At 38.7% G+C, this 15,706-nt stretch overlaps 1 protein-coding gene across 1 annotated transcript in view; it reads right to left on the bottom strand.

The window, feature by feature from the left end:
• Window positions 1-15,706, bottom strand: part of ryr2a (ryanodine receptor 2a (cardiac)) — a 666,625-nt gene that overhangs the window by 165,323 nt on the left and 485,596 nt on the right. The window contains exons 72-77 of the mRNA XM_030078094.1: window positions 15,387-15,579; window positions 14,802-14,884; window positions 12,088-12,245; window positions 11,627-11,714; window positions 10,532-10,624; window positions 9,782-9,952 (exon numbers count right to left, since the gene is read on the bottom strand). Coding sequence (XP_029933954.1) covers window positions 9,782-9,952; window positions 10,532-10,624; window positions 11,627-11,714; window positions 12,088-12,245; window positions 14,802-14,884; window positions 15,387-15,579 — 786 coding nt within the window. The remainder of the gene's footprint in view (window positions 1-9,781; window positions 9,953-10,531; window positions 10,625-11,626; window positions 11,715-12,087; window positions 12,246-14,801; window positions 14,885-15,386; window positions 15,580-15,706) is intronic.

The following is a 15,706-nucleotide window of genomic DNA, read 5'->3' as shown; positions in this document are numbered from 1 at the left end:
ATTTAATGATTATATGTTGGCCCATGGCCTACAAAACCAATTGTCCTTGGATAGGAGATAATCATTTCAACTTGATTAAAACAACAAAAAGTAAAACTTCACTGAATAATATATTTACCACATGAAAAAGTATCATAATATGTATTAAAAACTACAAATGATGAGTTTTGAATAATATTTACTATTATTTTGTGGTTGCTCAAAATGTGTCCCACATAGGGGAGAGTGGGGTAATTTGTGCCAAGGGGCAAGTAGTGCCACCCCTGTTATCTAGAAAACAATAGAAGAAGTTGGTCATGTGACCACATATATTTGAAGAGGCATCCATTTCACTCATCCTGCAAAGAAGGGAGACACATGGCTTGAGAGGAAAGCACATTTCAGTTCAAAAAACATTTTTTTGCCCTCCAAAGTAAAATTTCCATGATCAAGGTTTTTTGATTGCTGTGTTTGAACAATTATAGAAAACTTTGAAAACAGTTCACACAGGCTTTAGTACTTTAGTAAGATACACCATTAGTCTATACAGTTAGCATGATGTTAGCTCAAAACAGCTGGGGGATGCATTTTTTCAAAATGGTGGGCTTGGGGTAATTTGTGCCAAAGCACCTGGGGTAAGTTGTGCCAGTGGCACAACTTGTGATTATATACTATACAGTGGTGTGAAAAAGTGTTTGCCCCCTCCCTGATTTCTTATTTTTTTGCATGTTTGTCACACTTAAATGTTTCAGATCATCAAACAAATTTAAATATTAGACAAAGATAACACAAGTAAACACAAAATGCAGTTTTTAAATTAAGGTTTTTATTATTAAGGGGGGAAAAAAAATCCAAACCTACATGGCCCTGTGTGAAAAAGTGTTTGCCCCCCCTGTTAAAACATAACTTCACTGTGGTTTATCACAGCTGAGTTCAATTTCTCTAGCCACAACTGGGCCTGATCACTGCCATACCTGTTCTCAATCAAGAAATCACTTAAATAGGACCTCTCTGACAAAGTGAAGTAGACCAAAAGATCCTCAAAAGCTAGACATCATGCTGAGATCCAAAGAAATTCAGGAACAAATGGGAAAGAAAGTTATTGAGATCTATCAGTCTGGAAAAGGTTACAAAGCCATTTCTAAAGCTTTGGGACTCCAGTGAACCACAGTGAGAGCCATTATTCACAAATGGCAAAAACATGGAACAGTGGTGAACCTTCCCAGGAGTGGCCAGCTGACCAAAATTACCCCAAGAGTGCAGCTTCAACTCATCCAAGAGGTCACAAAAGAAGCCAGAACAACATCTAAAGAACTGTAGGCCTCACTTGCCTCAGTGAAGATCAGTGTCCATGATTCAACAATAAGAACGAGACTGGGCAAAAATGGCATCCATGGGAGAGTTCCAAGGTGAAAACCACTGCTGACCAAAGAGAACACAAAGGCTCATCTCACATTTGCCAAAAACATCTTGATGATGATCCCCAAGACTTTTGGGAAAATATTCTGTGGACTGACAAGACAAAAGTTGAACTTTTTGGAAGGTGTGTGTCCCGTTACATCTGGCATAAAACTAACACAGCATTTCATGAAAAGAACATCATACCAACAGTCAAACATGGTGGTGGTAGTGTGATGGTCTGGGGCTGCTTGCTGATTCAGGACCTGGACGACTTGCCATTATTGATGGAACCATGAATTCTGCTCTCTACCAGAAAATCCTGAAGGACAATGTCTGGCCATCAGTTCATGACCTCAAACTCAAGCGCACTTGGGTTATGCAGCAGGACAGTGATCCAAAACACACAGGCAAGTCCACCTCTGAATGGCTGAAGACAAACAAAATGAAGACTTTGGAGTGGCCTAGTCAAAGTCCTGACCTGAATCCTATTGAAATGCGTGGCATGACCTTCAAAAGGCGGTTCATGCTTGAAAACCCTAAAATGTAGCTGAATTACAACAACTCTGCAAAGATGAGTGGGCCAAAATTCCTGCACAGCACTGTAAGAGACTCATTACAAGTTATCGCAAATGCCTGATTGCAGTTTTTGCTGCTAAGGGTGGCCCAACCACTTATTAGGTTTAGGGGGCAAACACTTTTTCACACAGGACCATGTAGGTGTGGATTTTTTTTTTTCGCATTAATAATAAAAACCTTCATTTAAAAACTGCATATGTGTTTACTTGTGTTATCTTTGTCTTATATTTAAATTTGTTTGACGATCTGAAACATTTAAGTGTGACAAACATGCAAAAAAATAAGAAATCAGGGAGGGGGCAAACACTTTTTCACACCACTGTATATTATATGTGTTGTATTTTATTGTTATTGTACATTGTCTTCTTACCTTTGATCACTAAAACTATTCAGATTCAGATGAAGATGATTTGCAGGTGCTCATTTTGGAATTTTTATTTTGTTCTGGGTATGTGTTCATGTGGCACTAGGCCTCGTTACAGAAAAGTGGCCTGTGATCTTGTTAAAATAATAAATAAATGTTAAATAAATAATTTTGTATTGAATTTGTTTTGCTTTTATATAGCATTATCATTTGTGAGATTAAAATGATCTGTTTTTCTTCAATTATCAATGGCACAATTTACCCCAGTGTATTCATCTTGGTGATAAGATCAAGATGGCTGCTGTGGTGTGAGTGAGTGTGAGAAGCTGCAGTCTGCTGGCTCAAACAATTGACTGTTAAGGTCCTTGCCTGACATATTTATCACGTTTTTGTTTGGTGACATTTAAAGTTACCTGTGGAGTTTCTAAAGAACCAATTTTGGAGTATTTTTTTCCTTAAATCCACAAGTTTTCTTTGTTTGTGACTATACTGCCTCCTCATTGTGTGAGGGTGAAGCCAGCTGGCCTCACAATGAATCAAGAGGCCATCTCCCTTCAAACTATTTGGGAGGGGATGCAACAAATGAAGCTCGAGATGATTTCTCATATTGATGATAAACTTGAAACTATTAACATCAGCCTTAACAAAATTGAAGGCTCACTGTCTACACTGGGAGATCATGTTGCTGAGCTGGAGCAGAGAGTTGGCGCTAATGAAGATACTCTGCAGGATCTGATCCAACGTGTTAAAACACTTGAGAAGGATAATCTCTACCTGAAAGATCGAGTTGAAGACGCTGAGAACCGGAGCCAGGCCTCCAATCTGCGTTTCATCGGTGTTCCTGAGAAGGCCGAGGGTAGGGATATCCTCGGGTTCATGAATCATCTCATCACGCTGCTCCTTGGCAAAGCTAACTTTCCTACTCCTCCAGTCATCGAGCGCTGTCACTGCTCTCCAGCCTTCCTCAAGCAGAACTCCAGAGCCCAAGACCGATCCTGGTTAAACTCCTCCGTTTCCAGGATAAGATCAAGATCATCAAGCTTGCCCGGGAGAAGAGGGGCTTCTGTATGATGGCATACGAGTTCATATCTACCCGGATTTCAGCGCTGCTCTTGCCCAGAAGCGCCGGCAGTTTGATCCACTCAAGAAGAGGCTACGGGACCTGGACTTCAAATACTCCATGCAGTTCCCTTGCATGCTGAGAGTGATCCACGATGGTAAGCCAAAACTCTTCCGCTCGCCTGATGAAGTGGAGGCTTTCTTGGGTGAGCTCTCCATTAACTCCCCATGACATGCTAATGTTTACATTAGCTAAGAACTGTAACTTTTCACTAATGGACGCTCTCCACTTTTTCATGTCCTTTCGTTTCATATGAACTCCTTATGACTGAGTGATGTTGACTAACCCTTCGCATAATATCATTTAGTTAGCAACTGTGCTTTATTTTTATTTTCTTTGCTATTACTGATAAGTCGTTTTGCTGTTTACTGCTGGCACCTTGGTTTACGTTAGCTGTCTCGTGACTTGCCGTTGTGATACTGTGTTTGCCGCAAACGGTGCTGTCTCTGTCGCAAAACGCAATGTCGATTAAAAGAAGGAATAAAGGAAATAACGCATGTGCAGTATCTGAGCTACGCATCTATGTTGATTTAATGAAATAGTAAATATTTAAATATTTATGAACTGACAAAATGTTACAATAGCATCTGAGGTTTATTTTGGAATGTTTTAATTTCCAGATGCACAGATGTTTTTTTTTTAACTTCCTTCTTAATTGACTGGAACCGTTCTGTATTTGTGTCTCATTTTTTTTCAAGCATGAGCTATGCAGACTGAGCTATTTTTGATGCAGCCGGATTTTCTGTTCTTTTTTTTTTTTTCTTTGTTTTGTCCCGTCCAGTCCTGCGTGTATGTGTGTGTGTGTGTGTGTGTGTGTGTGTGTGTGTGTGTGTGTGTATGTGGTACATATGGCTCTCCTGCCCTCCTTTCTCATACACTTCCTCCTCCTCACTCTACCCTGTATTTACATACTTAATCTGATCCATAATTGATATACCTAAAGGACTAAAAGTTATACACTTGAACATAAGGAGCCTTCTCCCAAAAATGGATTTGCTTAGAGTCTGGGTCACTCAGTACAAACCTGATATACTTACCTTTTCAGAAACATGGCTGCATAGTAAAATTAATGATAATGAGATCAAACTAGATAATTATACATTATACAGAGCAGACAGGGGCTCCAGAGGAGGAGGCGTGGCCATTTATGTATCCCAGCACACAATTTCTGAAATTGCCACTCCAAAGGTACTCCCATCTCTCTTTGAAGGACTTTTTGTTGAGTTAAGACTTCATGAAAATAAACATCTTATCATAGGTAGCATCTACAGACCACCTGTCCATCCTGACTCAGCCAAATGTATTTTGTCCACTCTTACCTCATTTGAACATCCTCATGAAATGATCATTCGTGGCGATTTCAACTCTAACTGGCTTGACCGTTCTTCATCTAACGACAAAAATCTACTCAAGAGTATACACTTAACTCAGCTGATCAGCGAACCCACCAGAGTTGATGCCAGATCTAAATCACTACTAGACTGGATTCTTGTCACCGACCCTCACAGAATTATTAAATCTGGCGTTCTCTCTGACTGCTTCAGTGATCACTCTAGTGTCTTCTGTGTTTGGAAAATTAAGTCTCCTCGCTTTTCTCCAAAACACATTAAGATAAGACAAAGTAAGAATATTAATTTTGATAACTTTATACATGATTTGATTGCAATAAACTGGGACAGATTTCAACTTATACCATTTATTGAAGACGCTTGGAATTATTTTTATACAGAGTTCATACATGTTATTGATAAACACACCCCATGGAAAGAAATAAAGGTCAAAGGCCAACATTTACCCTGGATCAGTTCTCATCTGATTAACCTTTTTAAACAACGGGATAAAGCCTGGAGGAGTTACAGAAAAACCAAGAATGATGCTGACTGGGAAAAATATAGGTCATTAAGGAATCTCTGTAAGACAAAAACACGTAATGCTAAATCAGACTTCTATAAAAGTCAACCATCTGAAAATATGCATAAACCAAAACAGTTTTGGAAAAATCTGAATAACATCCTCAACAGGTCAAACAAAAGCACCAACACCCAGCTCTGTTTCAACAATAACATCATTCAGGACCCATTACTTATCTCCAACATCTTTAACCAGCATTTTACATCTGTAGGTGACTCACAAGTCTTTGATTCACTTGCAACGTGTGCTTCCTCTGTTAACTCTTCCTGTAACAGCTCTTTTTCTTTTCGTAAAATATTACCCATTGAAGTTCAACGCACGATTAATGATTTAAAAGATGACTGTGGACCTGGACCAGATGGCATTGAGACTAGATTTATTAAACTAGCAGCACATATTCTGATGTACCCACTCTGTGATCTGTTCAACCTCTCACTATCAACCTGTGCCCTCCCTTCTGCCTGGAAATGTGCCACTGTCACTTTACTCCATAAGGGAGGAGACCCACATGATATCGATAATTACCGTCCAATCTCTATTATCAATTCTATAGCTAAAATCTTTGAGAAATTAATTTTCAATCAATTATCACACTATATTACAGACCACAATATTTAATCTCCATGCCAATCTGGTTTCAGACCCAATTACTCAACAACCACAGCTCTGTTAAAGGTCACTAATGATGTGTTTACTGCTTCTGAAAATGGCTTTTGATATTGTTGACCATTACCTACTTCTTGATAAACTTTATTCCATTGGTATCTTTCAAAATAGTCTGCTCTGGTTTAACTCTTATCTTCATAATAGACGACAATGTGTCAGCTTTAATGGAAATCACTCAGATTATTTAATTGTCTCGAAGGGAGTACCTCAGGGTTCATCAGTAGGACCACTCCTTTTCTCCATTTTTATTAATGATCTTCCAAAAATATGCTCTGACTGCCAAGTTCACTTATATGCTGACGACACTATAATATATACATCTAGCGATAATAGATCTGTCATACAAAATTCTCTACAACATGAGTTTGCCTTAGTTCAGAAATGGCTTTCATCCAATAAATTAATTTTGAATAAAAATAAATCCTGTAGTATGTTCTTCGGCATTAGACCAGGTCCTGGTGATGTCTCAGATCTGGCCATTTCTTTTATTGATGGCTCACCACTTGATCAAGTCATCTCATTTAAATATCTCGGCCTCTGGATTGACCCTGTATTTTCCTTTAAATATCACATTGAATCTATCACAAATAAACTAAGTCGTAATCTAGCCATACTTTACCGTTCAATAAACTGCTTCACTCCTCAGATCAGAAAAAGAATTGTTATTCAGTTATTATTGGCTATCTTAGACTATGCTGACATTGTATATCAGAACACTTTTGAAACGCATCTTCGACCGCTCAATGTCATCTACAATAGTCTCTGCAGATTTATCCTGAGGTGCCCATACCGATCACATCACTGCTCCATGTATGAATCACTGAACTGGTTACCACTCAATACAAGAAGACACTACCATTGGTTACATTTCATTTTCAAGTGTATTCATTTCAATTCCCCCCCCGTATTTAAAACAATATTTAATCCCATTTACATCTCCATATCCGCTCAGACACACTCAGCAACCATTTCTCTTGGTTTCAAAAACTAATAAAGAATTCAGCAGACGTGCTTTCAGATTCAAAGCTCCATCAGACTGGAACACTCTTCCTAACAATATAAGAACAATCAATTCATCTCATAATTTTAAAAACTCTCTATTTCATTTCCTCAAAACACCGTGCAACTGCCTCTAATGGTAATGTCTTCTTTACCCTCTCCATTACTATGCATCTGTATAATGTATGACATATTGATGTATGACATATTGATGGTATTGTGCTGTATGCATTGTCACTGGTATTACCGCTTCCACTACTATTGTGGTCGCTGTCGCTATTATTGATATCATTACTGTTTCATTGTTGTAGCTGATGGTGCATGATATGATTTGTGTGATTTTTGCTTGTTCTGCGTGGGGTGATGTGGGATTGTGGGAATGTTGTGTGGGTTAGTTGGTACTTGAGAGCCTTATATGTATACTGTATGTGATTGTGCTGTTGTATTGTGTTGTATGTTTTGTGTTGGACCCCCTTGAAAACGAGATGGTTCATCTCAAGGGGCTATCCATTAATAAATTTCACAAAAATTCTCTCTAATCGGACAATTTACCCCACACCGGGGGGAAGTTGTGCCACAAAACCACTTTTTTTCGAAAGCTATACTTCTCAAACAGTTTATATAAGATCCAAAGTGATTGTTCCCAGGGATGCACAACATCTTAAACTATATGTGCATATTTTAGTTGGAGGCATTACTGTAATCCCCTCGCTTTAAAGGCACTTTAAGTAAAAATTGGCACTATTGACCCCACTCTCCCCTATGCGTCACCACCGTCAGATATTTATTTTAAAACTCTACAAATACAAGGTCAATTACATTCCTGAGGAGCCCTTTTCAAACCTTCAGCTCTACTGCATGCTTCAAGACCACTCAGGCTCCTCTAAGTTTGCTGTTTTCTCTTAAATCTCTTCATATTTTTGGACACTGCTACTGTCTCAACCATAACATGTCAACACCATCAATGCGCGGGAACTACTTTTTGCCAGGGGGTGCTGCGTGACTGGTGGAGAGAGTGAGAGACTGGATTGGATTTGGAGGCTAAACTTTCAGTGACAAACAGACAACCAGCTGTGCGAGCGCAGCGCAAACAAGTGAGAGAGAGTTGCAGCAGTATCCCACTGTGCTGGCAGACTCGGCAGCAGGGACGGTTTTTGCTATGGGCAGTGCAACTGCCCAGGGCGCAATCTACTTGGGGGCGCACGAGAAAAAAAAGGTAGGTACAGTAGTTTTCTAGACTACCGTATTGACCCGCACACGTCGCAGCACCATCAGTCGGCATCAGGCGGGCCGGCTGCGGCACCGTCCGGTACTGCGCCCACCCGGTCAGGTCTGCCGGATCTGACAGGTGAGCTGCCTGATGCTGGCCGGTGCCGCGGCCGGCTCGCCTGATGCCGACTGATGGTGCCGCCGACTGATGGTGCCCCGGTGCCGCGGCTGACCGGCGCTGCTAAATAATGGCGAATTTGCCGATTTTTTTTTTTTCGGGCTTTATCGGGCTGTCGGGCCTAAAGTTCAGCTAATTAGTCGGATCGGGTAGGGCCTCGGGCTGGCCCAGTCGGGCCCGGTTTGGGTTGGGTCTTAATTTTCAGGCCCGATGAGAACTCTACCGGTGATGTGTCTCGGCGTGATTGCCCCTCTGCACGCGTTTTACATGATTTTTTTTTTAGGTGCAGTTAGATTAATACACGTTTTACTTTCTCCCCCTGTCCACACCCTAAGTGACTGCCACAATCAAGTCATTTTCAAAAGAAAATGACTTTGAAATGTGGTAAAATTAATTTGACATTTATTCCACCCTCCTCAGCAGGGGGTGCTGCAGCACCCTCAGCACCACCCTTCCCGCGCCCTTGACACCATCACTTTTGTATAAAAAATATTAGATTAGATTATGGAATAAATGTATACTTTTTAAGAAGAGGTCTTATGTAGGTAGCAACAGGGGGGAAACAAGATGGCTAATGTGAACAACTCATGCTTATCATGTGAAAGAGCAGGTTTTTGTCTCCACCGTCAGACGTCACCACCGTCAGGTGATGACTGAAGTCTGAAAAATGCTTATAACAGTGCTCAGGATTGTTATTTTTTTGTACCAAATAGTTAAATAAAGTTGTTAAGCAAGAAGCCATTGACTTGAGTGGTATTAATTTTGGAAATGTATGTTGTAATGAGGCCAGTGTCACCACCGTCAGATTAGTGTCACCACCGTCAGAGGCAGTTAGATTCGTTTTAAATGAATATGCTTACAATATGTTTCTTTGGTGCTGTTGAATTATTAAAGTAATAGTCTCTTTTAATACAAAAATATGTTTTTCAAATAAATTAAAAAAAAAACAAAACATGACAGTGTTGACAAAAACAAAGTAGCCTAATAACCGGAAAAACGCCTATTTTATAAAAAAAAAAATGCAAAATGAGGAGGTTGCACCGGTACATTGCTGAACAGCCAAGACCTTGGCCTATAATGATATTCAGATTTTAGAATTTAACTTTTTTTTTTTTTTTTTTTTCAAAATTAAAACCTGTTTTATCCAAATTCCCAAGAATCAGTGAGGTGAATTTGAACATTACTACACTTGTAACTGTGACTGTTGAAAATGAAATAACAAAAATGGACAAAACTTGTGTTAGTCACCATTTGGCCAAAATTAGATACAATGTCTGCAACTGGTTATCATTCTGGTATTTGGCAAACACTGGCTTAAGTTTACTTCCTCATGCAATTAAGAAAGTTATGCTAACCTACCAGGAAAATGTTTTCCTACCTGAGTGAAACGATTCTTGGCCAATGCGATCAGCTCTTGGTCTCCAGGCACACAGATATTAAGTCCTACAGGTAACAAGCGCTTTAAAGTCGCAACAATCAGACTTGTCTGCATTGAGTATCGATCTCCCTTCTTCTTCATCTTCTTCCTCTCCTGGTCTGAAACAACTCCCTGAAACGAGTTCAAATATCACAGGTACACAGTTACATTTTATTCTGTTATATTAGGCATCCATCAGTTATCCATGCAGATAAGATCAGTGGTATATACCATATTTATTTTGTACATATTCTGTATTCATTCCTGCTTTTCTTCTGTAAATCCTAGTGTTGTTAACTTAGACAGCCTCAAAAGTGTTGATATTCATAATTTATCCATTACTTTTCATTCATGCACTTTATTTTACATACATATACATATTGTTGAACTGCTAAACATGTTGGTTGCATATATTGATATAACCTTAATTTGCTCCATTCTATTTGCTCTATTCTTGTTTATAATCTATTTTTACATTTTTATTTATAGAGCGGTTTTGTTATCGATAGTCACTTCTGTGTCTTGGCTCTCTTGATTAGGACAACATGCATCATGAATGGCTGTCATTTGACCAGTCTTGACAGGGACAACTGAATTTCCTCACAGTAGCTAAAACACAAACATCATGTTGAAATTTTATCCATCACATGTACAATATCAAGACAATGATTTTGACATAACAACACTGATGTTGATTTCATCTATCCATACCTTAGACATCTTAGACTTGGTATCAGTAATGAGAAAGGACATGTTGTTGATTTCATTCTGCACTACAAAATTCTGCTCCTCCCTCTTGAAATTCTGCAGAAAGATGACAACCTTATATTATTGGGCACGCCACTTTCATAGGCTAACACTATCTTCAGAGTGAAAATGTGAAACACTCCACACAAAGGTCTTGTAGATGACAACAAAACTTCTCTAGTCCAGCATGTTTGAACATATGTTGCTTCAACAGTTTGCAAAATCATTGTACAGCTATGAATAACAGAGAGGCAATACCTGCATGTGCACATGGCATCTTTACTCAGTTTCCATATTCCCTGTTACAAACTGTGTCCCACAAGGTACATTTAGGTGAGCTATGAGCCATAAAAAGGTTGTTAACTTAGACAGCCTAAAAAATGTCAATTTATCCATTACTTTTCATTCATACATTTTATTTTACATACACAGATTGTTGAACTGCTGAATATGTTGGTTGCATATGTTGATGAAGCCTTACTGCTAATCTATTTCAAACTTTAATGAAGGTTGTGTCTCAGATGTACTGTAAGTACTAAAGTGATGTAAGAAAGATTTAATTCAACTTCAAAAATGCAGTGTAAAAGCATCACAGCAACCACCTCTTAGGATCAAAGATGGCGACAAAATACAAAGAGTGTAACTTAAAAAATTGAGCCTAAATAAATAAATAAATGCATCAATAAGTACACCATGGCAGCGACCACTTAGCATTAACAACACAAAAAATGTTTAAAAAGCACCACCAGAATGACAGCTTAGCATCAAATATCAAACCAAAAAAAAAAAAAAAAAAATCAAACCAAACACACAAAACATACACAAGAAACAAACAAAAAGTAAATAAATAAATGATTCAAAAAACAATGATACAGCTTTAAAACAATAACAATAACCTTATTACTGATTCACTGAGTCACACCTTTAGCAATTAAACACACATCTGTTATAACATTACCATCAATTTAAAATTTTAACAATTACTATCACTGGTGCCCTGCAAAATGAGTAGTTGATATGTGTGGGTGACATATATATGTTTATTTGCATTGTTCTTACATGACTTTTGGCCCAGAAGATGAAAACCTCAGCCACCATGCGAAACAGCTCTTCAGCTTCTGAGTTGGGTTTCTTCAGCCATTTGGCCCTGTCAGTAAATAAAGAGACAGAAGGTAATTTAACACTACAGAAAATGGACTTTACCTACAGACTAAATGATGGACTTTATGTGATATTTTTTGGACAATAAATAGCCTAGTGACTATTCTTCCTGGGGTCAAATAAAAAATACAATACAATTAAAAGATTTACAAGCAAAACCTAATAAAAAACAAAACAAATTAAAGAACATGTAACAAGAGAGGTATAGAAAATGACATTATTAACTATTCCCTTTCTCAAATCAAATATTTTAATGATCAGTGAGATATCCAGGGAAAAGAGCCAACAGGAATCTGCCCTTGGGATAGAAATGTAATAGTATGATTGGGGAAGTGAACCATCCAGCGAAGGCACGCTACCTGTTATAGTCAACAAATCGTATGAGGAGAGGGTAGAATGCATACAGGTCCCTGACCAGTATGGTGAACTGGTCCAGGATCAGAAGCTCTGCCTCTGACATCTCACCCCTCCCCTCTGCCTTAGTATGTTCCTCGTCCATAAGCACAACTGCCGCCTTCTATAAAACAAAGAGGAAGAGAATTAGAATAACGGGTAACATTTTCTTTGGATAGTTCCCTACAGATGTTCAACAGAATGTCAATTGATATATAAATTAAACATCAACAGGAGTTCAGCAGAGTATCAATAAGCTATAAATTATATTTCAACAACATGCCTGTAAACCATCATTATGGATCCACTAGAGTTCTGGGTAAGACATGTGCATCAGCGCTGGGACTGGTCATAAAATTTGTTGGCCTGATGCCCATTGGTTAAAACAGGCTCGACATAATTCCTCATTAAAGTAGAACCGTAACCATAACCAAGTGGGTGTGTCCAAGAAACCCTCACCCAACTACAAACCACGCCCAGAACTCTGGAATTCAAAATAATGCAGCAATAATGTCAACTGAGCCAACATGTTGTTCAAATTCAGCAAAACCCTACAGTAAAATGTCAACACATATTTCAGTATCTTATTGAAATGTAATTAATGGCTTATTGAGATTCTACTAAAATTATGCTGCTATTTAATTTACTAATTGACATTCTGTTGAACATCTATAGGACTATCCAAAGAAAGTGTGATCGAATTAGGATCAAAATCTAGACGGCCACAACTCTCATCTCTTGAGAACAGCAGCATGATACACACAAGGGGGAAGAGTTAATTACGAACTGATCCCTTTAAAATATTGTTGGTATTTGGATGTGTGTACGAATGTATGAGGATATGTGTTCATGTCTGTAGATATAGAGTTTGCTGACAACATGGAGACAAATCTGCATAACGAGGGGTGGGGTGGGGCCGGTGGACTTGTGTGGCTCAAACAACGTCACTGTTGCCAAGACTAAAGAGATGGTGGTGGAGAGTTCTGCGGTGTCCACCTCACCGTGGACCTCACCTGGAGTTGGTATCGGATCAGTTAGCCAGTACAGATCTAATACTGGTACAATACCAACTCAGGACTGAGAAAGTGGAATCGATGCATCCCGACACACTGCTGACTGTGTACCATCATGACTCAGATGCTATTTCTCTGAAAGCATCCACTGTTTATTACAATACTTCAAACTCAGAGTGCTGAAAGGTTAACTCTGGTGTTCCTCAGGGGTCAGTCCTAAGCCCCTGCTGTTCTACATTTATGCTTTCTTTGGATGACCTTATCTGTAGCTTTAACATCTGCTTTCACTGTTATGGGGATGATACCTATTGAACACAACAACTGTTCTCATTTACTTAAACCTAAGGTGTACCTTTCTGTTATTCTGACACGACCCCTCCATCCATAAAGTTGTAATTGTAATTGTAATTGTAATTGTAATTAATTGGTTGTAATATGAAAAGCGATATTTTCCCCCTGCTTCGTCCAAAACCTGAACCTGAACCAGAACCTTTCAGCTCACTGTTTAAGCTAACAGCTAATGATTGTTCACAAGCTCAAGCGAGTGCATGACAATGAGGGAGAGAGAGGACAGACCACAAGAGGAGCAAATACTGAGTTTTTTATTCTTTCAAAAAGTCTGTCAGGATATTAATGTCAGAAATAGTTCATATTTTACTGATATTTTGAGTTTGTCTCTAGATAGATATCTATTTTTTGTGCATTTTAAGTTGCATTATTTTGTGGCATAGTTTCATTTCATTTTCTTATTTTATCTAGAAGGGACAGTGTACAGCTCAAACATATACTACATGTCACTATTTGATGCCATATCTTGCTTTGTTTTTTTGTTGACACTACAATAAATCTGTTTTTTGAAGAACAGTTTGATGTAGTTGGATTATTCAAGGTATTTCCTCTAGTTTTAGAGCTTATTTTGAGTTTCTAGTTCTTGTAAAGCAACTTTGACGGATTGTAGTGGAAATAGAACAGTGAGCAAAGAAATTTGGTTAGAGGATTATTGCTTTTAATACCATTATTTAAAACATATGAACATGCTGAGGGCTCAACGCTGTACGGCAAGTTACAGTAGTGCCAGACAGCAATTTTTTCTTGCTCCCCCCAGGAATTACTCTCTGAAATTTTGCTGTTTATTGTCCCCCCCCAATAATGAAATGGGATTTTCGCCCCTGTCTGCATCCTAAAACATGACTGCCACCACAAAGTTAAAACTACAGGATTTGTATTTATTTATTTATTTATGTATTTTGGCATTTCTGCATTACTTGCTCGTGACAGTAGAGAGAGAGACAGGAAAGGCAGGGGAGAGAGTGAGAGGGGATGACATGCACCAAAGGGCCTGGAATCAAAGCCAGGCTGCTGCAGTAAGGACTCAGCCTTGATAAGTAGTACATACTTTATCAGGTGAGCCACAGGGGTGCCCTACTATGGGACCTTTTTATAGCACTGCAAATATCATAGGTCTTTGCTTAGAGACAGCTTACATGGTTGAAAAACCCATATTTTACAGTACATGCATGGCGTGATTAACTTCAGATAATGAATAATTATAAATACAACCAAAATCAATAAGTATGATATTTGTATGTAAAATTCTTATTTAATGTGTGTTAAAATGTGATTTCTGCTGAGTCAGAATAAACAACAAATGAAATGATGACACTCACTTTTTTAAGTTTCTCCATCAAAGGCAGGAAGTGGGTCTTCAGTAGTTGAGGTTTGGCCTTGCTGATGATAGGCTGAGAGAAGACTTGGGACAGGGACAGAGATGGTAACTGACAGTTAAAGGCAGACCAGTGAAACCTGATTTTTTCTTAGGTAGTATGCGTTTTTTTTTTACGATGATGATGTGTTCCATGTCTGTAAATAGCAGAATGCATGCTGTGCTATTTACTTGCCATATTGCATTAACCCTTTTTTCTGTATTAATCTAAAAGTGGAACCCTGTTCAGTAGCATATCTAAAAGTGGATGTGTTTTTGGGTCACATTTACTCTAGCCAGCTGATAATACAAGCCATGTAATAAAACATCATAAAGCACCTTCAACCTTTATTTGTGTCCCCAAGGGGGGCAATAATTTTTGCAGCAAGAACACAAGGATAAAAATATACATATAAAAAATATAAATAGCACAATGCAGAGAGCAGAAACAATGAGTAATCAGCAGGGCAGTAACTCTACTTAATACATTTTAATAGACTTAAGGCCATTTAGAAAATTTTAAAATTTAGTCATTTTATCTTTAGTTTACCAGCCAGCCTTTTCATCCAGGCTCCCTCATCTATCCCCAGGTTGTTGTAGATGATCTTCAGAATGTTTCCCAACAGAGCGTTCATGTGGTCAGAGGTCAGGGAGGTACAGCAGCTATCAGCTCTGTCTGGGTTGCTCTCTGGTCCATGTTCCCACCAGTGAGACATGTAACTGCACAACATTGGCAACACTACCTACAGAAAGAAAGGAAAAAATTCATACTATGACTTAGCAAGTATCTTAAATTCTCCCATCCTTTATTCATGTTGTGCTGACAGCCTTCCATCAGAAGGAGGAAGACCACAAAGAGTTCATTAATCG

This window comes from Myripristis murdjan, chromosome 19 (assembly GCF_902150065.1).
Source record: "Myripristis murdjan chromosome 19, fMyrMur1.1, whole genome shotgun sequence".
Classification (NCBI taxonomy): domain Eukaryota; kingdom Metazoa; phylum Chordata; class Actinopteri; order Holocentriformes; family Holocentridae; genus Myripristis; species Myripristis murdjan.
Note: the sequence above shows the minus strand (reverse complement) of the source record. Positions and strands in the feature narration are given on the sequence as shown.